General features: G+C 35.1%; 1 protein-coding gene across 2 annotated transcripts in view; it reads left to right on the forward strand.

The window, feature by feature from the left end:
- The window catches only part of Exoc5 (exocyst complex component 5), a 53,852-nt gene that overhangs the window by 23,014 nt on the left and 6,511 nt on the right, over positions 1 to 24,327 (forward strand). The window contains exons 7-15 of one of the 2 annotated variants that reach the window (XM_028758657.1): positions 1,201 to 1,310; positions 1,905 to 1,949; positions 2,052 to 2,192; positions 2,819 to 2,901; positions 3,829 to 4,038; positions 5,707 to 5,854; positions 16,851 to 16,959; positions 20,521 to 20,641; positions 22,686 to 22,772. In XM_028758657.1, the coding sequence (XP_028614490.1) occupies positions 1,201 to 1,310; positions 1,905 to 1,949; positions 2,052 to 2,192; positions 2,819 to 2,901; positions 3,829 to 4,038; positions 5,707 to 5,854; positions 16,851 to 16,959; positions 20,521 to 20,641; positions 22,686 to 22,772 (1,054 nt within the window). The remainder of the gene's footprint in view (positions 1 to 1,200; positions 1,311 to 1,904; positions 1,950 to 2,051; positions 2,193 to 2,818; positions 2,902 to 3,828; positions 4,039 to 5,706; positions 5,855 to 16,850; positions 16,960 to 20,520; positions 20,642 to 22,685; positions 22,773 to 24,327) is intronic. The other variant, XM_028758658.1, reaches the window with a different exon arrangement.

The raw sequence follows: 24,327 nt of genomic DNA on the forward strand, positions 1-24,327 counted from the left end.
CTATATTTAGCTTAACTATGTATTTTTAGAGATAGTGTTCAGTTATATATCTCTGAAAAAGGTTTTTATTTTTTTTTAATTGCAGAGATAGGAGCATTTAATTCTTATTCAGCTATTTGACTCCTTACATGTTTATAGTTTGTATTTTCTGGTTTGTTTTCTTGAGACAGGGTCTCACTGTATTTCTCTGGCTATCCTGGAACATACTATGTAAACCATAGTATGGAACTCGCAGAGATCTGTCTGCCTCTGCCTCCTGAGTGCTGGTGGGATTATGTCAATCTTTGGGTTGTGTTTTAAGCTATATCCATGCTTCTGAGAAAAAAAAAATCACTATAATTTTACTAGGCTACACCTGTGTTAACTGGCAAGCCATTTTGCAAAAAGCCAACCACGTGTGTTTTCAAGTCTTAGAATAAGGACACGTATAGGTATTTGAATTCTCTAAGAATATTTTTAATCACTGTAAATTAATGCAAAGTTCAAATAGTAAATAAGAATTTTTTTTTTTTTGGTTTTTTTTTGAGACATGGTTTCTCTGAGTAGTCCTGGATGTCTTGGAACTCACTCTGTAGACCAGGCTGGCCTCGAACTCAGAAATCCACCTGCCTCTGCCTCCCAAGTGCTGGGATTAAAGGCGTGCACCACCACCACCAGGCCAAGAAGTTAATCTTTGTTTTTTTGTTTTTTGTTTTTTTTTTTGAAATAAGAACTTTTAATAGCCTTGAGAATATGGTTTTAAATCAAGGACCACATACTATGGTAGGACAAAATTTGATAGTGAATTAGCTGTTATTCACAAGAGAAGTAAGTACCTGAGTTCTAGTAAAAGCTTTTCTAGTTCTTATTACTTTCCAGAACTTTAGATTAAAGATTAAAGAATTTTTTCCCTATATTTATTGACATATCCTTTTTCTTTCATTTAAATATGTAGTCACCTTTTGGTTTAAGTAATAATTATAAATGGCCATAATAATCTGAAGAGTTTGTCAGCTCTTACCAGTTTAAATACAGATTTGTGTACATTAGTATATTGTATGAGCTAGAGTCACTGTTTATAATCTCATGTTTTTGGAATTCTTCCAAAAGAAGATTGCCCCATAACTACTATGAATTTGTGTAATCTTTGTAGACTTAGATAGCTGTGTATAAGTTGTATACTTAGATTGTCTTGATGCAGTTGGATGTTTTTCTTTTTAGGTAAATACCACGACTTGGAATGCCAGCTGATTCAGGAGTTTACCAGTGCCCAGAGAAGAGGGGAGGTCTCCCGGATGAGGGAGGTGGCAGCAGTCCTGCTTCATTTTAAGGTAAATGGTTAAGATTTTTAACTCAGGATCGGCTTCAAGGTTCTGAAGATTTCATATTCTATGTCCCTCAATTTCCCTTAATTATCGTATAACTATGTTATTTAATATTTAAGGATTTTTATGGTGATCTTAATGTTATATTAAGGAATTTAAAATAGTTGGGGAAAGGAAATCATGTCATCTGCCTTCTTGCTTTTTAATGTATTGTTCTCAGTCTGAAATACTTGTAAGTAAAAAGAAAACCTGACTAAGTATCAGGTGGAAGATAAGAACCAAAGACTAGCTGCACTGTGAGTAGGAATCTGCGAGATCTCAGGTGTGGAAGACAAATACGTGGATTATGGAGCTGTCTTCCTGGAATCTGCTCTGGAAAGAAAAATCTCATTGAAAATTCCTATCAATTTAATCATGGAAAATCGGACAAGATACCTATGTTAAGTTACTAGATTGCTCTGTAGCATTAATTTTATTTATGTCTGATGATTGTTGATCATTCACTGGGATACCAGGCATAGTTTAATTACATATAGCACTTTTGTTGAGATTGTTATTATAATAGAACCAAACAATGATAACATTGTTTCTTCTTTATAGGGTTATTCCCATTGTATTGATGTTTATATAAAGCAGTGCCAGGAGGTAATTTTATAGTATACTTTATTACATTTTATTTTATACTAATTTGTATTTTGAAGCCATTTAAAAATAACATTAACAATGTAAAATAACTCTGGTGTTTAGGGTGCTTACTTGAGAAATGATATATTTGAAGATGCAGCAATACTCTGTCAGCGAGTGAACAAGCAAGTTGGAGATATCTTTAGTAATCCAGAAGCAGTACTGGCTAAGCTTATTCAGAATGTGTTTGAAATCAAACTACAGGTAACTTTAAACACTAATGAATTAAATAGTTCTTAGGGTGTATGTGTTCCTACAAGATTTTAAAATTTATTTTTATTATTTTTAATTGTTTTTGTGTATGTGTTCATGCATGATGAGTGCAGGCACTCATGGAAACCAGAGGTGTTAGATCCCCTTCAAGCTGATTGTGATCCACCTGATGTGGTGCCGGGGATTGACCTTGGGACCCACCACTGAACCAGCTCTGCAACCCCTCTACAGGATTTCTTTTTTAATTAAGCTTTAGGTTAGCATATCAAGAAATGGGTTGCATTATGGCAACTTCATATCATATGTGCCATTCTACTTCTCCTTTGTTCTTCTGCCAGTGCACCACCCTGTGCCCCTTCCTCTTCATATAAGCCCTCTGCTTTCATGCCACATGGATTCTGTCACCTTTTCCATTTCTCACCTCCCCTAAGATCTCGTCCCCTCTATCTTCCTGCTAGTGTTATGACGTACACACAACATACTCTTGTAAACTTAACTCCAGACTTCACAGACAAGAGAGATTGTGCTATTTGTGATGTTTCATTTGTTTAACATAATGATCCTGAGAAATTATACAATTTAATATTTGCTTAACCGAATGTTTTTATCTTTTTAAGAGTTTTGTGAAGGATCAGTTAGAAGAATGTAGGAAATCGGATGCTGAGCAGTATCTTAAAAGTCTCTATGATCTGTATACAAGGTATATTGTTATCTCATTACTTTTCTGGAGACAGAGTCTCACTGTACCTAGCTAGCCTGAAGCACACTGTAGATCAGGCTGACTTGAAGCTCACTAAGTGGCTCACCTGCCTCTTCCTCATGAATGCTAGGTTTGCACAGCTCAAACAACCGTGTCTTCTTAAGGTATATTTTTAATTACTAAACAATAACAATATAGTTCAGATTTTTTTCTCTCTTTTTTTAATTAAAATGGAAAATGGGAAGTATTCAAGTACTTTGTCAGATAGCAGTATTTCTTTTAGCATTAAATGCTTCCTTGAATAGATTGGAGTTGCACACGAACAGAATTCTTACTGAACTGACCTTGCTTAAACTGACTTAAGAATTTTGTTTCTAATTTGTGAGCTAGCTTTTGTAAGGGTTTTGGTGGTGGTGTTTAAGAATTAGGACAGTTATATTTATCTGCAGCCACTTTGTTTTGGGAGAAGTTCATCGTAATAACAGCATCAACACTGTCTTCAACAGTGCGAAGTAAAAACTTAGAGTTCGATCCTCACTGACAAAGACAGAAATGATGAACAGACAGAAGAATTCATAGTACCATTGGGGACCTTGTAGATGAAGGCTTTAGAGCATACATTAGGCTGCTCTCCACTCTTGCCATTTCTACATTGCTTCACAGTCTTTTTTCCTAGGTCATCTCTACTATTTAATGACAATTCTATAGGCTATAATGTTATTTGTATTTTCTATTGTTTCATATATAGATTTATAAGCTGTTCTCTATATCCTAAGTAGTCTCCCAACATTTAAGAAATGATTATTTGATTTAAACAAAAGTTTGATATAAACCATTAAAGTCTCTTTTTAAATATATATGATCTTTAACATTATTGTTGTATCCAAAATACATATTCATCGTTTTCTCTCTTTTTTCCATGAAAAGAACAACCGGTCTTTCCAGCAAATTGATGGAGTTTAACTTAGGTACTGATAAACAGACTTTCTTGTCTAAGCTTATCAAATTCATTTTCATTTCCTATCTGGAGAACTATATTGAAGTGGAGATTGGATATTTGAAAAGCAGAAGTGCTATGATCCTACAGCGCTATTATGATTCAAAAAACCACCAAAAGAGATCCATTGGCACAGGAGGGTAGGTTTCTATAAATTAAATATAGTTGAAAATGTTAACAACATTCAGTTTGGACAAATGTAGTACATATTAGCTGTCATTAAGATTTCCTGTGAAGAGCTCTTCATATTATATGTGCTATTGACCAAACCCTCTCTTGAATCACATGTGGAAATGACCTAAAAAACATGATTAAAATATAAATCAAATGCTTCTCAATCAAAAAAAAATAAAGATAATACTTGTAATATAAAGAATTCTGTAGTTTCAGTTTCTTCACCGAGTAAATTATTCTGAGTTATTAACTAAGATTTACATCATTTGTATTGAAACTGTAAAGAGCAGCTCGTTTACATTTTAGGCAGCACTGAGTTGAGCTTTTTTTTGTCATTTTACATAAAACTATTAAATTTATGCTTTAAAGGCTCAGATAATTTGCTTATGAGAAGAAAAGAGTTTGCTGTAAAGTTGGTGACATTTAGTTATCCAGATTGTCTCCCGATTGGGACCCAGTAGATCCGAGGAGGAAGACTAGCTTCTATGGTGCCTTGCGGACAGTAGAGTCCACATTTGCACACCAAGGTCTTTCTTGTTATGATTAGAGGATGGAATAATAAATAAAGGTAAGATCTTAATGGCATTGAAAATCTTAAGCTGGTGACATGGCTCAGCTGGTAAAACTACTTCCTATGTGAGGCTTGATAATCCAGGTTCCATTTCCAGAATCCACGGTAGGAGAATTGACTCCTAAAAGCTGCCCCCTGACCCTTGTGCACCTGCATGCATGCACATATCTAATAAATATACATACTTAATAAATTTTTAAAAATCCTCGAGTTGTTCTTATGCCAGATCAAAATCTTTTTATTTCAAAAAGCTAAAACCTAAAGAATAATCATAAGGCTTAAAACAAGGAGTTCATAGTAGCCTGAGCTATATGTTCTAGTAGTAAAATAGTTTAACCAAGCGATAGCTACATAATAAATGTTCCAAGTGATCCTTAGTTACTAAGAAAAGCTCGGGAATACTTAATAAATCTAGTTTAATAGGGTGAAGGCATGAACAATGTATTTAAATGGTTGTGTTTTTAAAAGCACTGAAATTTTTAAGTTTTTATGCAAGACTACTTTTTAGTAAGTAGTTTTGTAGTTATTTGTTATGTAGAATAGCTTTTAAGCTGAAATTCTCAAGCTGCAAAATGACTTTAAAGACCATAACTTTAGAGGCTGGAGACATAGTTCAGTGAGTAAGAGTGCTATTCAATCTTAAGAACTTGAGTCCAAATCCTTAGCACCTGTATAATAATGTGAGCACTGGAGGAGGGAGCAGGAGCAGGAAGAAGGATCTGTAGGGTGCTAGCTAGCTCTCATGCAATTAGAGACCCTGGTGAAGAATGACCAAGCAAGATTTTCTAACATCATCATCTGGCCTTTTGGGAGCAAACAGGCGTGTGCACTCAGACACGCTTGTGCACATACTCACCAAAGATGAGCACTTCAAATTTACCCTTTTTTGATGAAAGTCATTTAAAAACTAATACTTGTAATTAGAATTTCAGTCTCTTGGTTATTGGTTCATTTGGGGTTTTTCGTTGTTGTTGTTGTTGATATATGCTAAGATTGAGAGTATTTGCAGTTAAAATCTAAATATAGTAACCTCTGTTTTTCATTTGTCTTTATGGTGTACTAGTATTCAAGATTTGAAAGAAAGGATTAGACAACGTACCAACTTACCACTGGGGCCAAGTATTGATACACATGGGGAAACTTTTCTCTCTCAAGAAGTGGTAGTTAATCTTTTACAAGAAACCAAACAAGCCTTTGAAAGATGTCATAGGGTAAGAATAATAAATTAATTTTGAAGATATAGTGGTATAGTTCAAGTTTTACCTCATTTATGGAAAAAATGTACTTACTGGTTAGGATCAACTAATTTTTTAATACTAATTTTTAATTAATACAGTTTATACAAATTACATATACTTATAGTTACCATATGAAGTTTTGATAAAATTATACATCAAGTAGTATTCTGATCAGAATGAGCATTTGTATTCTCAAACATTCATCATTTCTTTGCGGTAAAAACATTTAAAATCTATTCTAACATTTAAAAGGATTTGTAGTGTTTAAAAGTATATAGAACATTGTTAATCTGTTGTCATCCTACTGGTGCAGTAAAACACCAAAGTCATCTCTTCCCTAATTCACAGTACTGTTCAGCAGCCTTTTTTCATTCTCTCTACCTCATCTCACTCCCTCCTCAACCGCTACTGACTGTATTCTACTGACCATGAAATTCCCTTCTTTAGATTCGGTATATGAGCAAGCAGTATTTGTTGTTCTGAGATTGGCTTATCTCACTTAATATGTCTTCCAGTTCCTTCCCATTGTGCAAACAACAGGATTTTAATGGCTTTTTATGACTGAAAGCTGTTCATTTGTGTGTGTGTGTATATACCATATTTTCTTTATCCACTATTTAATGGATACTTAAGCTGATTCTATCTTTTGGCTGTTGTGAATATTGTTATAATAAAATTGGAATGCAGAACCCTCTTTTTTAAAGAAGCAGATTTCTTTTCCTGTTTTGTATACCAAGTAGCAGGACTATTGGCTCCTTTTTGAGGAGCCTCTACACCATTTTTCATAACAGCTGTTTATATTCTCACCAACAGTGTAGAAATGTTCCCTTTTTTCCATATCCTCACCAGTGTGTTACCTTTTATCTTTTTGCCTTCCTAACTGAAGTAAGATGATGTTTTCACTCTTAGTCCCTTATATGTTCTCCATATGAACCTATAATAGATTGTATAACTGCACATATTTTCTCCTTATTCTGTAAATTTTCTTTCATCCTTTGCTGTTTCCTATACTGTGTAGAAGCTTTATAGTTGAATGTAATCTTGTCTGTTTTTACTTTTGTTTCCTTTGCTTTGGGAGTCTCATTCAAGAAACTTTTATTCATTCCAATGTTATGAAGTATTTTAACTGTCTTTTTTGTATTTTCATAATATTAGTAGTTACATTTTTTTTTATTCTAATCTTCATTGTTTTTTATTGGATATTTTATTTATTTACATTTCAGATGTCATCCCCTTTCCCCATTCCTCCCCCAGGAACCCCCTATCCTATCCCTCTTCCTCCTTCTTGCTTTTTTTTTCTTTATTAGTATTTTAAGTTAACATACAAAGTACTGGGTTTTATTACAGCATCCTCATACATGTGTCATTAGAGTTCTGATTTACTTCCCTCTGCCCCTTCCTTTTCTTCCTCCAGCTAGTTTCCTCATCTGATTTCCTGTCACATATATTCCATCACCCTCCCTCCTCATACTTTTTTTTACTTAGTAACTTTTTTTAAATATTAATCAAAGGCTTTATAGATTTGGTAATGCTCAATAACAAGATGCCCATACAATCAGAAGTGTAACCCAATACCCAACCTAGATATACCAACTACCTTTGACTGGCGGAGACACGCAAACATCCGCCTCCATGTTCCCCCCACCCCCGCCCCTCTTTCACTCTCATCTCCTAGCTCCTCCTCTCATTCTCCTTTTTCTCTCATTACGCCTCCTCTTCTCCTTACTCTTCCCACCTTAGCTCCTCCTTCATATCACCCTTCCTGTTAAAATAAGACTTTTCTCTCAAAATACAATTAGAGCATAACTATACCAATTTGTATCAGTAAGGTGCAAGATAGACCTAGGTGCAAGATAGACCTAATATCCAGTCCAATATTTTGTTGACTAACCAGAACCTCTGTCATCTCTCCTAACTAAAAAGCTTAGTTCTGAACCTGGCTTTTTCCTTGGCTTTAGAATGAATGTCAGCTGAAAATCATCCTCTCAAATCTTTTCTCTCAAAGAAAATAGCCGGGATTGGCTATGAGACTATAAGTCTTCAACCCTGTCAGAAATCCAGAATGACTGAATTAACTGAAATTATGGGAAGCACAAAGCATAGCTTCTAAAACTTAGCCAATTTATAGAGACCACTGAACACCTGGACAGTCCCTATACTACAAAACGTTGGACCATCTGATCTTCAGCCTTCTGGCCCAGGATCATCTGACAGACCTAGTGATGCAGAATTATTAAGGGCTGATTACTCTGTCTTGGCCGATATAATCAGTCGACTATTCCGCAAGTGTGTCCTTTTCAGGACAGTAATTTGTCTGTAGATGAAAAGAGGCAATTCTTGCCTAGTGGCTGTCTCACCACAACTGGAGTAACTCCAAAGACGCTTGATTTCTTCTTAGAATCCAAGACAGGAAGCTGTCAGGAGCAGACAGGTCTCTAATCAAAATGAACATTAATACAGAAGTGTTTGTAACATCAAGTATGTGGACTTCTGACGTTTTGAAAACAAACTATCCATGTAAGGCAATCTGGACTGTTGTCTGTTAACTCCTCTCAGCTATTTCTAAATAAAGTATAGAAAACACCCTGTCAATAAACTCAGAGCCATGAATTTGTTATAGGCCCTTAACGCACAGACTAACCATCTTGACTCAGTTAAAATAGTTAAAGAAGGACTGGGTCTAAGCCTTGTATTCCTAAATGTGTTATATAGGCACAGTGCCTATGAGTGTAACAATATTAATCTCACTTTCATATCAATTAGAAACGTTTAAGGCTTTAATCTAATTTGAGTTTATTTGTGTTTATGATTAGAAATAGTAGGTACCTGCATACTATCCCACATCATCTGAACACAGTCTTTCTCTAATTTGTATTAACATTTTTGTCAGATCAAAAAGAAACTTCTTGTAGCCAAGCTTGGGGCAACACTAATCTATGTATATAATGTAACTCTTTAAGGGGTAGTTTAATAATGTGTTTATTTAGCCACATAGAAGGAGTAGGTTCACCACTAGGGTCTGTTACCTTGGCCATGGGCCTTTGACCAAGTTCAAAGTACTAGGCCCGAACTGACTCATGTAAAACAAGCTTCAGATCCCATTAGAACCTAGTTGGTTGCTTCCATAACAGTCATACCACTGTTCTACCAGCTTATTATTCATTCCTGATCAGTTTAGGTTTTCTGCTCCTTTATGATAAGATATGTCCGAGAATTTACCCATTTCTTCTAGACTATCAAATTTGATGACATACCTTTATTCATGATAATCTGTAATCCTTTTCATTTTTATAGTTTCCATTATAATGTATACTTTTTTATCTTTGATTACTTATATAGAAATTTTTGTTTTTCTTTTTTCTGAAGGGTCTTATTCTGTAGCCCTGGTTGACCTGGAATTCACTATGTCACTATGTTGACCAAGCTGGCCTGGAATTTACAAAGACCCTCTGCCTCCTGAGTGTTGGGATTAACACTGTTCATGACCATACCTAGCTCTTAGTCTATTTGTTTTCATTGTTCTTCTATTTATTTTGAGATTATAGTGTAATTACATTGTTCCCCATCCCCTTTCCTCACCCTTCTTTACTCTTTTAAATTTATAGCCTCTTATTATTATATTCTTAAATTCATGAGTACAACCTTCTCAGTCTGTATAATGTTACTCGTATGTATATTTTCATAATCAAATTGACATGCCATTCCCTGGGGAAAGCTGTCCCACCTGTCGTCCTCAGCATTCCTTAGTTGCCTGTAGTCTTTTGTATGGGGCTGAAGCCTCCAGTTCTCCCCCAATCCCATGTTACCATATATATTGTTGTCCTTTTTCAGCTCATGTGTTGTTGTGGATTTTATGAATGTAGCTTCTGACATTTCTAGGAGACATACTCTCATAGCAAACTTGAAATCTAAAAATCAAAAGTAGTAATAACTAAATGTGAACTGGTACATTTTTAAAAGTCCATGTTCCTCTGGCTCTTATAATCTCTTGCCCTCTTCCATAACCATCCTGAGCCTAAGGTGCTTAATTAGAACCTAGGTGGTTGCTTCCATAACAGTCATACCACTGTTCTACCAGCTTAACGCACAGACTAACCATCTTGACTCAGTTAAAATAGTTAAAGAAGGACTGGATCTAAGCCTTGTATTCCTAAATGTGTTATATAGGAACAATGCCTATGAGTGTAACAATATTAATCTCACTTTCATATCAATTAGAAACATTTAAGGCTAATGAAACATTAGCCTTAAAACATATCTTTCCCTTTAAACTTGTTAATATTTGCATATTTGATTGTTCTAATATTGGGTATTTTCAGTTGTTAATTCCTTTTTGTTGAATTAATTCTATCATTATATAATGACTTATCCTTGTCACTTTTTAGCTTTTATCCTAGTTAAGTGATTCCTGCTTTTCATTTGGATTTAATCTCTGTAAGATCCTTTCCTTTTCTTTCTATACTATACAATTGTCTTTAGAGATAAAATGTGTTGGATTTTTTTTTGTTTATATAAGTAGTATATAGTTGAGTCTTTTTAATTTCACTCAGCCACTCAGAGAATTTAGTCCATTTGTCCATTTACATTTACTATAATCATTGATTGGTAAGATTTTACACTGCCATTTTTTTGCTTGTTGTTTTTGTTTTTTATAATTTTCCCTTTTACAGTTTTTCTTTGTGATTAAATGATCTTTATATACAAGTGTATATTGATGCTTTATTATTTTGACATGTCTATTAATAGGTCTATGTTTTATATTTTTGATGTTACTTAATGGTTTTCGATTATAACAACCTGTTTTAAACCAATAGCAATTTAACTATTGATTATAAAGATAGGAGCAAAAAAAAATAAGAATAAAAACCCTGCATTCCATTTCTCTCTACATTTTCAACTTTTTAATGTCTTACTTCACTTTTAGTGTAGTTATTACTCTTGTATTTTAGATTTTATGAAAGTGTTATGCATGTTTTACGTACTATGTTTATAGTATTAAAGCTTTCTGGAATTTATTTGTAGTGTCATCTCTTCCCAGAGAGTTTAGTACCTTTAGGTGTTTTTTTCATCTTGTCATATTGTTCTAGTTTGGAGGACTCCATTTAAACATGTTTGGGGTTTTTTTTGTTTTGTTTGTAAGAGAGATGTGGTAGCGATAAATATTCTTAGCATTTGTCTGAAAATGTCTTAGCTCTTCATTTCTAAAAGCTAGTTTTGCTGAGTATAGTATTCCTAGTTGGCAGGTTTTGGTTGTCGGCTTGCTTTTGTTTTTGTTTTTCCCTTCAATGTGTGGGTATCAAGTTTCTGTCACTCTACAATTGAATGACTGAATAGAGTTTTTTTTTTTTTTTTTTTTTAAAAAGACTCAGATACATACTACTGCAAGGGAACAGAAAAGGCCATATTTCTCCTCAAAAGGCAAATGTATACTATCAATCCTGTTACCTGCTATTTTGTTCCTTTTTTTTTTCCGTGTTGCTTTTAGAATCTTCTTTTCTTAAACCTTTGAAATTTGGTTATGACTCTTTATAGTATAAACTCTCTACTCTTCTTCCTTGAATCCCCGTAGCCCAGATATTAGCTCTTTTAATGCTTTCCCATAGTCCTGTATGCTTTAGATGGTCTGACTCCTTTTTTCTTTTTCCTATCTGTCTGTTTGGGGAGTGGGGGTGGTGGCTGATTATTCAGCTTCTTTCTGCTATTTATATTTCTATTACTTTTTCATTCTACTTACTATTCTTTTAACCTCGGATTTTTTTTTTTTTTAGTTATTGGAACTTTCTTTGGCAAATTGCAGAATTATTTGCATATATTTTCTTGAGGTTTCTAGAATTTTTTTTAAAACATCGACTTTGAGTTTTCTGTCTTGAAGGATCACATACGTTGGGTGATTCTGGTGCCTTACTTTTGTTCTTTATTGGGTCCCTGAAAACTCTGGATGCTTGTTGACCTACAATAGTGCCTACATGTTGAAAGGTTAGGTGTTTATTACCATTGTAGTAATTTGCCCTTGTCATGTATATTCATTCTTCCAGAATAATCTGTATATTATTTTCACTAAGGCCGTCGTCACTGTCTCTGTTTTAGCACTAGATGGCACCCTAAATAGATTTTTACCAACTCTCTGCTCCCCAGCTGTCATCATTTCAACAGTAGAGAGTGCCTCAAGCCCAGGTCTGTTACAAATCCATAAGCATCCTTTAAAGCTGACAGTGGCAGGATATCAGGAAAGACCTAGATATTAGGAGCTCCTTAGAAAGGTAGGTCATGCAGTTTCTGCATCTTTCTCCTGAGGTGAAAGGGTGGGTCCATTACTAATCCAAAAGCTGTTTCTACAGTTATTGGTCTGTTCAGCATTGCAGGGTTCTTTCCTAGCACTCCACAGCCTTGCTCTGGGAAGCCTGGTCCATACCTCCAAAGTAATAACTTGCATTCATCCTTATCTTCTTTCTCCAAGTGAAGTTATCTGTCTTTGCTGTCACAGAAATCATAATACGTGGTCTTACTCAGAGTTCATAGTCTATCAAAATGAGTATAGCACAGGGATAAGACAAAGGCTTACACTTGTGGTGTGCCTAGTGCTGTGGTCTACATGTAGCCTCTGACCTCTGCAGATCTGGCCCACTCAAACTGTCATTTCTACCTTGTATGCACAGGTGTTAAGGCTCCAATTGTGGGCACTGGGCTCAAGAGAAGGCCTGCTGGGTGGTGTCTCTTGTTAACTTTTACCATGGTAGGCCTGGCGTTCATTTCCAAGGAAAACTTGTATGCTCGGTTTCCTGTCCTTCTCTTAGGAGATGAAATGTTTGTACACATTGTGTTGTTCAGGTGTGTAGTAGCCTGATAAAAACCCTTGGTTGCCATTACTGATCCTAAGCTGACCTGTACCTGAGACTTGTGGCTGTAGAGCCTGATATTCATTATCTTAGAAGTTTATTCAAGGACCAAGCTGCAGCTGGTAGTGGTGTGGGCCTGAGCTCAAATCTGTCTTGTTGCAGGTTTCTGCTTGGCCAGTCCAGAGGCTCCATCTATAGATACTGGCTTTGGGCAGTAGTAGCAATGAGGCTTTGCTTGGTACTGTATTTTATAGTATATTCTGCTAACTAATCTAAACAATTCAAAGGTTATATATTAACTCAATCATCATAAAGACCTGGTGATGATTCTTAGAGTTTTACGGTGGAACCCCATAGCTCTTAAATACTGGAATCAAGTATTTAATTCCTCCATAAGCTGAGGAGAATGTAGTATTTTATTTATATGCATATATTATTTGTGCATTTTGAATGCCAATAAATTAATATAAATGTTAGAAATTTTCAAAGAATATACACTGACTCTGCATTAGTTTCCATCAGTTGCTGGGTGAAGCCTCTCTACTGACATTCATGCTAGACTTCTGTCTGCAAGTATAGCAGAATATCTTTAATAGTATTAGGAGTGGGCTCCTTCTGATGCCATGGGTCTCATTTTGTATTTCATGCAAGTCTGTTAGGTTTCTAGGAGAGAAAAGTCTGGTTTTGATTGGAACGATAGTGAATCAATAATTGTATTTGGAAAGAACTGATATGTATTTTTTATTATAAAATAAAAGATTTATTTTGTTCTTGTGTCCTGTTGCTCTGGCAGTGTGAAATAGAAAGAAGTACAGAGAATAAACACTTGTCATTATACCTGACATTCAGGGTACAGCATGTAGTCTTTGATCACTAAGTATGATGCTGACTATAGGTTTTTTATAAATAATGTCTTTTAGTTTGAGCAGTCTTTTATACTAGTTTATTAACGTGTAGTATTAAGTTTAGATATTATTTGATCCTAGAACTCAGGAAGTGGATTGGGAGATCTTGAGTTCAGCTCTCCCACATGATACAAAGGTTGGTTGAAGCCAGCACTGGCCACAGGAGATGCTGTATCACACAATAAGCAAAGCAACAAAATAAAACAAAGAATTTGTTATATGCTTTCTTTTTATTATTTGGGAGAATCACGTTAACTGATATTTCAGATATTAGGGTTGCTAAATTTAAAAAACAAAACAAAACTTTTTAAAAACTGCGTTTATTTATAGTTTGTGGCCACACCTTTTAGAGGTCAGATGAAGACTTAAGGAAGTTGGTTCTCTCTTCAAAGTAGGTCCCAGGAGTTGAATTTGTTTTATCAGACTTGGCAGCGAGCTTGTTCAGCTCTGAGCAATCTTGCTGGCCTGTGTATGCTAAATTTTGTTACAATTTTTTGCATCAGTGTTTATGAAGGCTGCTCACCTTTGATGTTTTTGCCATGTTTTAATAGTGAAGATAGTTCTATACCCGTAGGATGATAAGCAGAGTACTTCTGTTTCCCCTTTCAGTTGTTTGTGAGTGTAGATGATGACCCTCTGTCTTAAATGTTTGCTGTAATTCACCAGGGAAGTGATTTGAGCCTGTGGTTTTCTTTGTAAGGATTTTAAACTAAAATTTCAGCTTATTTATTATATACAGAAATGTTCAGGTAATCTAATTGTAAGTGAGCTTTGGCAGTTTGTATCTTCATTTGTCTGTCTGTCTGTCTGTCTGTCTGTCTTTCAGACAGGGTCTCACTGTGTAGACCAGGCTGACCTCGACTTCTAGAGATGCATCCACCTCCTTCTGCCTCCTGAGTGCTGGGATTAAAGGTGTACACTATTCTGACCACCTAGTTTATATCTTTTAAAGACTTTTATATTTTATAGAAGTTGTATTTATTGGAATAAAGTTATCACACTTTCTTACTGTCTTACCAGTTTTTGTGGAAGCTATAGTAATGATTAGCTATTTTATTCCCATTATCAGTAATTTGTTTCACAGATTTTTTTTGAACAAATCTTGATAAATGTATATTGATATTTTTAAAAAAGGATTTATTTATTTTATATATGTGTACACTATTATTATATGTGAGTATACTGTCATTGTCTTCAGACACACCAGAAGAGGGCATTAGATCCCATTACAGATAGTTGTGAGCCACCATGTGGTTTCTGAGAATTGAACTCAGGACCTCTAGGAAGAACAGTCAGTGCTCTTAACTGTTGAGCCACCTCTCCGGCCCCCAAGGTATATTGATTTTATTGATTTTCCCCAAGAACTACGTTTTTATTTCATTAGTCCCCCCACCCCTTGGGTTTCTCTGATTTTTGTTCTTTATTGTTTCCTTCCTTCAACTTGCGTAGGTGTTTTTTGCCCCTTTCCTGGTTGTTTTTGTCTTGGTTGGTTTTTAGGTAAAAACTGAGGTGCTGATCTTTCCCAGTGTGTGCATTTCACTACATTTCTCTTTTAAGTACTGTGTTAGTTGAAAACTGAGTTTTAAAATGTGTCTTAATTCATTTCAAAATACTTTTTTAATTTCTCTTTGACTTTTTTTTCTGGCCCTAATATGATAATGAAATTGTGTTATTTGGTTGCCAAACATTTGGAGGCATACTAAATGCCTTTCTGTTAATGATTTTGGATTTTATTCCATTGTTGTCAGTGGAAAAACTTTACATCATAATGCCAATCCCTTTTAAGTTTATCGAGATGATTTATATGACAAGATACAGCCTGATTAAGGTTTTCTGTATACATGAAAGAATGTGTATATTCACATTGTTGGCTGAAGTATTCTATAAATGTCAGGTCTTATTCTTTGATATTTTCTCTACTTTTTAAATCAGTTTCTGATGGATTTGGGGATATAAGCAGGAGAAAGGTGAAAACTTAGGCTTGACTTTTAAGATTTATGATAAAGGTAATGATACCTGTTGAACATCAGAAACAAAAAAAAAAAAGGAATAGAGAGATTGGTAAGAATTAAAAGTTGGAGTAGCAATTGAGAAGTCCTTACAAGTGGGGATGTATAATCACTGGGGTTTTAAAATGACATAGGGAATTCTTTATAAACTTAGTTTAAACATCAGGCTTATAGTATTACATTAAGATTGAGTGTCCTTAATTTGAAACTTAAGAATCTTCATGCTCCAAAATAAAAACCTCTTGACCACTAATACAGTGGCACATTGGAAAGTTCTACTCATGGCCTTAAAGTTTAGTAAAAAAATAATGTATTAAGTTGTCCTTATGCTGTTTGTATAAGGTATTCAAAAAACATTAATAAATTTTCTCACTAAACTTGACCTCATTATATATTTGTAAATATTTCAAAATCTAGGAAGTTTAACAGTATTACCCTGAAAGTTGGGGCAATACTATATGTAGTTTTGGCAGAGGCAGAAAGCAATTCATAAATATTATAGAAAGCAGTTAATAGAGGTTGGCAATCATTTACTTTTTAAGAAGAATTCATTTTTCTCTGCATAACTGCTAACATTTCTTTAAATAGTCTAGTAGTAGCAACATAAAAGTTAAAAGTGTGAACTTAGTGTAAATTAAGTTTGCAAATTTTCCTATTTTATTCCAGCCTTAAGACTAAGGAGAAATGTTGTTAATGTTAGATCATCTTATATGAGGCTATAATGGCTTGGTGAAATCAAGTAACATTCTAAGGACTTACTCCACCAGGATTATGATGAGTTAAATTTGATCTTACTATATTCTTTATTACTGTGTATATTAATTGATTTCATAGCCTAATTCCACAAGTATATTTTTGCTTTGAGTTTTACTAGAACAGCCCTCTCTACGTTAGAGGCTCTCAAATGTCTTTGACTGTGATCCCAGCAATTCAGAATGCATGCTACATTGTTATCAGAGTACACACATATGCGTATGTGTGTGTTTCTTGAAAGTATAATTGGGTTTAATTTGAAGATTGCAATCTAGATTTGAAAAAACACTGCTCTAGGTCAGGAGAGTTACAATCCAGAGGATTATAATTGTGTGGATATTGAGATAGGAACAGTGACATTTTGTTACCTGAAATAGTGTTCTATACAAAAAGATGGCTTTATTAAAAGTTGGGTTTTTTAAAATGTAGACTTGAAGAGTAATATTGTTTTTGCTTATTTTTAAAGCTTTCTGATCCTTCTGACTTACCAAGGAATGCCTTTAGAATTTTTACCATTCTTGTGGAATTTTTATGTATTGAGCATATTGACTATGCTTTAGAAACGGGGCTTGCTGGTAAGTATACTTCTATTTCACTTTTTGTTAAACTCTTTTAGTTCTGCTTGGTTGAACAATATTCATAATGCTGTTTTATCTGTGACTTCTATGTGATGAATTCATGTCAACGCAATGGATTTTCTCTAATAATAGAGTGTGCAGGGTGCTAGAAACTAACAGGAGCATAATTTTTACCTATTGTTTACATCCAGTAAAGAAAGGAAGGCCATAGACTATATAACTCAGTATAATATATTGGCAAAATTCATAACAGTGGTCTATGCTATAAAATGTCAAGGAGCATAAATAGAGGTAAGAATAGTTCTGCTTAGGAATTGAGTAATAAAGTTTAGAGAGAAAAATACTCAAAAATAAATCTGGAAAGAAATACATTTATATTAAAGTTTTCAGCTTTGTTCTTTTGGGTTTGCTACTTTATATCTATAGTATAATAACAACATATCCCCTGACTTCCAATCTCCTTAACCTAGTTGATAACCTGACCCTGTAACTTGTAAAATGGGAATCTCAGATTTAACATTTCAAAAATGAAATTCTTTAGCCAGGCATGGTGGTTCACGCCTGTAATCCCAGCATGCAGGATGCCAAGGTAGGGGTCACTATGAGTTGGAGGCCAGCCTAGACTATATAGTGATTTTTGAGTAACCTAAAATAATAAGACAAAGAAACTATCTTCCTTGAACAGTGTTCTTCTCTTAGGTTTTTAAAGAAATTGTTAGTTACTAAACCCAGACACTGCTTTAACCTTCCTGTTTTCATTGCTAGTAGCCAGTTCATTAGCAAACACTGTAGATATACATCCAAATATAGTTTTTCTACTTTGTTTAATCTCTACAGATATAATCCCACTTTTAATATTGTCATCTTCTAACTGGTTCCTGTGTTCATTTTTGCCTTGCCTTCCCAAGTTTCTGTGCAATAGCCAGATTAATTATTATTTTCTTATTGAAGACTCCTAAGTGATTATTACTCTTGGAGGGAATAAAAACAAAGTACTTAAAACAATATGATCCATAGTGCGCCTCTACAGGTTTCTCACCATATGCATTTCCTACATTGTCCCAATAACCCTGGTCTTCGTTGTTTTCCTATTAGGCTTTTTGCACTTGGCGTTTGTCCATTGCATAAAACTTTCCCTCAGCTCTTTACATTTGTCTTTTCAACTTGACCTCAATTAAGATGTCCCCTTTTCAGACACTTGTACTGATTACCTGAGATGCAGTAGTGTTCCTGTTGCCGCATAGTTCTCCTTTGTCCCAGAGTTGAATTTGACATGTTAGTGTCTGTCTCTTCTCAGTACTTACTCATTTAACACATACTTACTACATGACTAATTATTCAGTTTGTGTTCTCGTAAAAATGATAGTCAAATGATTAGGAAGTATAGTAAAGGAAAACAAAACTAGATAAAGGATAGAGAATACTAACCAGGAGGCAGAGTAGAGGATTTACAGGCAGAATTTTTTTCTTTTTCATTATTTATCATTTATTTTGTGTGTGTTCACGCATATAGAGGTCAGAGGACAACTTGCAGGAGTTGGTTCTCTTTTTCCACCATGTTTGTTCCAGGGATCGAACTCAGGTGGTCAGGCTTGGCAGCAAGCACCTTTACCCACTGAGCCATCTCGCCAGCCCCCCAAAAGCTTTTTATGAAAGGGTAGTCAGAGAAGGCCTCTGAGAAGACACATGAACCAGAGAACTCAATAAAGTGGTGAGTAAACTGAATCTTTGGAGTAAGAATATTGTAAGTAGAGACAGCAGCATATAAGTCCTTAAGGATAGGAATCTCTCTAGCATGTAGAAAGTCTATACAGTTCAGAAAGTCTCTATTGGCTGTGTAAAACACCAGCCTAGAAACCTTTAATAATGAACCAGATTTAGCTGTAGATCTGTCACTGACTTAACTCTGTTACCTTCATAAGCAACAGTTTATTAGTGAATTTTAACTTAATTAGACTATCGACATCAAGTATTTGAACTGTGCTGGTAGAAAATGACTTAGTGTAGTCATTTGTATTGGAATAATTTAAATATTTTAAAATTTGATTACAGAATAAGATAATGAATAAGAATAAGGGCCAGCAAAATGGCTCAGCAGTAAAAGGCCCTTGCTGCCAAGACTGACAACCTGAGTTCAGTACCCAGATCCCATGGTGGAAGGAGAGAACTGACTCCTGAATGTTGTCCTCTAAATAACACACATACACAAATAAAATGAAGTTGTTCACTAGAAATAACAAGAGTAAAGTATGAAGAATTTATTGTTCATTTAGAATGAAAACTTTCCTATTGATTTTAATAGCAGTATTCTGAATTTGAAATGTTTAAGAAAATTTCATTTGGCCTGGGAATATTCCTCATAGTCATGAGCATGTTCAGTGCAGTGGTGTTGATGGTCATTGTTCCTAATGACCACATAAAACTCTGCCTGGAGATAAGACACACAGGAGTAGCATTGTCGAGTTTACTCTTTACTGAAATGATTGTCTTTAGGTAAAGTCCCAAGTCAAAGCACACTATGCATATACATTTCAAAATTATTTTCATTAATGTACCTTTTTTCTAAAGAGTTTATTCTGTACAACTTACATTCCTTCTAGCCTGTATGTATATACAGGTTTTTATATATGTTAGTAAATAGTTTTCCATTTTTTTTTTTACATTTTATTAGTGAAATACATCCACTAATACTGTTTTAATTTCCATGTTTTATGGTGATTAGTATTTTTTACATGTGCTTCAGGGTTTTTTTATTGTATATTTGTATTGGCACCTTTAATTTTTCTACCAACAATTGTGTCTTTTGTAAAAAACGATCTTTGCTTTACATTTGTAAAGCTACTCTAAGTCGTAAGAACTCTAGGTAGTAAGGTTCTATATTATCATTAGCTGTGGGTGGACTTCTTAGTCTTGTCTTAATTTTAGATAGAAACACTGACATCTAGAGCTAAAATGAGAAAGGATCCTTGAGTCCATCTATTTCTCTTTATGAAAGGAGGAAGTGGATCCAAAGAGGGTTTCAGGTCCGTCTTTTGGGGTCAGAATGTTGATAACTACAGAGTATTAGGAAATGTTGAGGAAACAAGTCTCTGGGTGTTGAGGTTCTGAATAGCTTTGAGGAAAGAGTGGAGAACACAGTGAGCACAGTGTGTAATTGACAGGCGTCTCTGTAGGGTATAGGGTAAATGTGATAGAAAGCCACAAGGAAAGCCATTGTAACTGTCAGAGAGGAAGGCCTAGCTCTAAGGAAAATGTTTGGAATGTATTTATGGATCAAAGTAGGAGGTTTTGGGATAGAAGGAGAGGGTAAAGACCAGGCACTTTGTTAATTGATTCATTTTATTCATTTTTCATTTTATCTAAACAAATCATGAAGATGATTAGCTTTGGGGTATAAAATTAGCTGTGGATGAATCTCGTTAAGCTGCTTAATCTATAAAATTATTGCTGGTTTATGTGACGTTACTTTTATTTATGTGGTGTATATATAAATCTTTTTTTTCTTTTGTTCAGTTTCTTTTAAGGTTGTTCTCACTTACCTATGCCTTCCAATTTTAGGAATCCCATCATCAGATTCTAGGAATGCAAATCTCTATTTTTTGGATGTTGTACAACAGGCCAATACTATTTTTCATCTTTTTGACAAACAGTTTAATGATCATCTAATGCCACTAATAAGGTTAGTTGCATTGTCATATTTTCATTGGTATTCAATGACTACTATATTTTTATTTTATTTTTTTTTTACTAATACATCTTCATGTAAGCATCAAACAGGACAGGAGGTTTGAAAAGTCTTTTCTTTCTTCCTTGAGTTCTTGTTTTCTCTTCCACTGTGCTGTTAATTTTGATATATTTGAAAAGTTTTAGCTATCATGAACCAAAATCTGAAGTCTAATGTGAAAAGGGCCTTCCAACTGAGAGCAGCTCAGCAGTTTACATCCTTTGGAAGACACAGCAGATTACATGTAATCTTATCTACTCAGGAGTCTGAGGCAGGAGGATCTCAAGTTTGAGGCAATCTATTCAACATAATGACTTCTAAGTCAGCTTGGATAGCTTAAGACCCAATCTCACCCATGGTTTTATGTTTGCATGTTTGTGTTTGTCTTTGTCCTTCCGTACCCGCCTAAGGCATTCTCTTCTGATTTGTTTAATATAGAGCTGATGGCCTATAGCTGAGGCAGGAGAGGAAAGGCAGAGTTTCAGGCAAAGGTAGGAACTCTGGGGAAAAATTGAAAGGCAGGAGATTGGCCAGCCAGACACAGACAATGTCACATGTACTGGAACTGAGTGAAAGGTAATGAGCCACATGACAAACGTGGACTAGAACAAATGGGTTAATTAATCAGGAGGCAGTCAGCTAAGGCTTAAGCTTTAATAAATAATAAGTATGTCATTATTCAGCAGCTGGCAGGTCTGAGACAGTCCAGTAATAAGTTGGTTTCCCTTTTCTTTTCCTTCCCTTCCCTTCCCTTCCCTTCCCTTCCCTTCCCTTCCCTTCCCTTCCCTTTTCTTTTTCTTCCTTCCTTCCTTCCTTCCTTCCTTCCTTTCTTTCTTTCTTTCTTTCTTTCTTTCTTTCTTCCCTTCTTTCCTTTTTCCCTCCCTCTCTCTCTCTTTCCCTCCCTTTCTCCCTCCTTCCTTCCTTTTTCTCTTTTAAGGGCTTAGGCTAGGAGGGGTATATAGGATTTTCAGGGAAGAAAGGGAATGGACAAATGCTGTAATTACGTTAAATTATATGCATGCACATGCACACTAATAGACATGATCCACTTGTGAAGACGTATAGGAAATATGAATGAGCATATTTTGATAAAGCATTAGGATTTGGATCATATCTTCATATCAATTTATGTGGACTTTGAAGGCATTTGAAAATTAAATAGAATTATATACATATGAACATATTTCATGAAGTTGTCTTCTTAGCACTGTTATCTATGCAGGAGATGTTGAGATAAATGAGTTTGATAGATTTTTATAAACAGTGTTATGCCATGTCTAGACTAGAAACAAGTCCAAAGATCACTTGTGATTCCCAAATCAGACTTTGAAAGGAAGTTTACTATTTTTCTGTGTAACTCAGGTGGGTATTATAGACATGAGCCACCAAGCCTAGCTTAGAAAGTGTTCTTATTAGTTTACTTTTTAAAGAACTATTATGGCACATACCAGAGAATCATAGGAGTTTTAGTGTTGTTTTTTCTTTAATATTTTGAGTCTTTTGGACATTTTAATGGTATTCAGAAGGTAACCATGATTATTAGGGTTTGTGTCTTTTTATTTAAAAAAGCTAAATGTAACTGGATTTACTTACTACTGTTCACATTTTTATTAGCTGGACTTATTGTATTTGTAAGAGTCTGGTGATACCTGTAACTTTTAGTTATTACTATTATATCAGGTATTTAGATACACAGGAAACTAATTTCAAATTCAAAGCTGCATGATTATGTTAAGTGCTATTTCCTTAGAGATCAGAATAACAAGTCTGTCTTTTCTTAGCTTTAAATGGGTTAATTTTTCTAGTTTGAATGGATTGAATATATTAATGCACATAATTGCAAGTAATGATTTATTTTGTAATTATTGGATTTATGAGCAAATGAAAATAATTGGTGTTAGTATTATTTACAAATATGAATACATAAAATATAGATCAGAAACTTGTCAAATAGGCTACTAATGGGAGGGTTTTGTTTTCCCTTTGTAATAAACAATAGCTCTTCTCCAAAGTTATCTGAATGCCTCCAGAAGAAAAAGGAGATAATTGAGCAGATGGAGATGAAGTTGGATACTGGCATTGATAGGCAAGTAAACTGTTTTTTTATCTCCTGCATTTTTAAAAATTGTAGAATCCCCTTTGCATAGCAGCATGAACAGAGTTTTTAGAAAAGAAAGTTAGTGATTTTTATTCTCTTGGTGTAAAGTTGATACTTTAACATACTGTTCTCATCTGTAAGAGATTTTTTTTTTCCTGGAAATCAGTATGGTTTTTTTTTTTAAATCAAATCATAATTTTGACTTATTCACACAGGGGTTATAAACACAAAAAGGTAGGATGTGGAGAAGGGGATGACACTGGAGTGTGGGTGTTCAGGGGGAATATAGATATCTTTCAGAACAGGGTATCTGCTGGGTGAAGGTTCAGGGGACAAGTCACTATGACTCTGCCTATGATTCACTAGTCCTTATTTACGTTGGTATTATCTGCCAAGGCTACCTATTTACAAGGTCTATGACTACTCAGGATGGTAAATTTCCACAAAAACTGCCTATTTATAATAGCTTATAGCCATCTGTTTCAATGTTTTTCCACAGAGACCCAAGACTAGGTGTTAGTATACATGTATGACAGGCCTATTGCTGATTTTAGGCCTATGGCTGATTTTAGGCCTTCAGTGTATAAGCAAGATTGTCCCTGACAATAGAAGGGACAATAGAAGGGCTGTGGTGATTCTAATCTTTCGAAGGCGTGGATAGAGGCCTGACCTCCAGTAATTGAAGGGGACCTTGTAATGGCTCCGGTGGCCCTGTCATTGTCCAGTGAGGCATGAGGGCCATACCCATCCCGATGTCTTTTTCCTGGAGAGGGGATACTTTTGACATCAACCCCTATGCAGTCAGGCTTGTCCTTCAGGGAACCCAGAGAGATATTTTTAACTTTTATTTATATTCCCTTGCAGTGCTTAGCCTTGCAGCCTAAGCAAGAATTCAGGTAGCCTGTCAGAGGGGGTTCTGGGTGGCCCCTCTCTGCTTGGTCTAGGGGTGGAAGTCCCCTCTTTTAGGTTGGGTGGAGTTGGTTGGAATAGAGTAACAGTCTCATCTTGAGTCTCGTGGTCCTCCGTAGCTAGCTTTTGATAATGTATCTGAATAGGTTTTACTACCAAATTATTTATCTGTTGTTTCACAAAGTTAGTCAGCCTATTTAAGGCCCAGGGACCAAAAGAAATAAGCAAAAAAACCCCAATTAATGGTCCCAAGATGGGAGGGAGTAGGGTTGACAACCACGGAGAGGTTGAAAGCCAATTCTTGTACCAGCTCTGATCTTTCTCTTTCTCTCTCTGTCTTTTCTCAGGGCCTTTTCTGACCTTTTTCATGCTTTCTTTAGCCATCACTGCCTTGTATATGTAAAGGCAACATTCTTCTTTAAGGGTTGTACACAGTCAAGAGCTGTACAGTCTTTTCTATTGTAAAAGAGTAAATCAAGTCCAGTAAAGTCCTTTGAAATTTTTGGAGGTCTCTCCAGACAACGAAACGAGGGATTTCTTCAGATTAGTGATGTCCATCTCTAGCTGTTTGATGTTCTTGTCAATGGCCCGTCAAAGGTCTGAGTAGTATAAGTTTGGAGGCCAGCATCTGGAT

Source organism: Grammomys surdaster, unplaced genomic scaffold, assembly GCF_004785775.1.
Source record: "Grammomys surdaster isolate TR1022 unplaced genomic scaffold, NIH_TR_1.0 126198, whole genome shotgun sequence".
Taxonomy (NCBI): Eukaryota; Metazoa; Chordata; class Mammalia; order Rodentia; family Muridae; genus Grammomys; species Grammomys surdaster.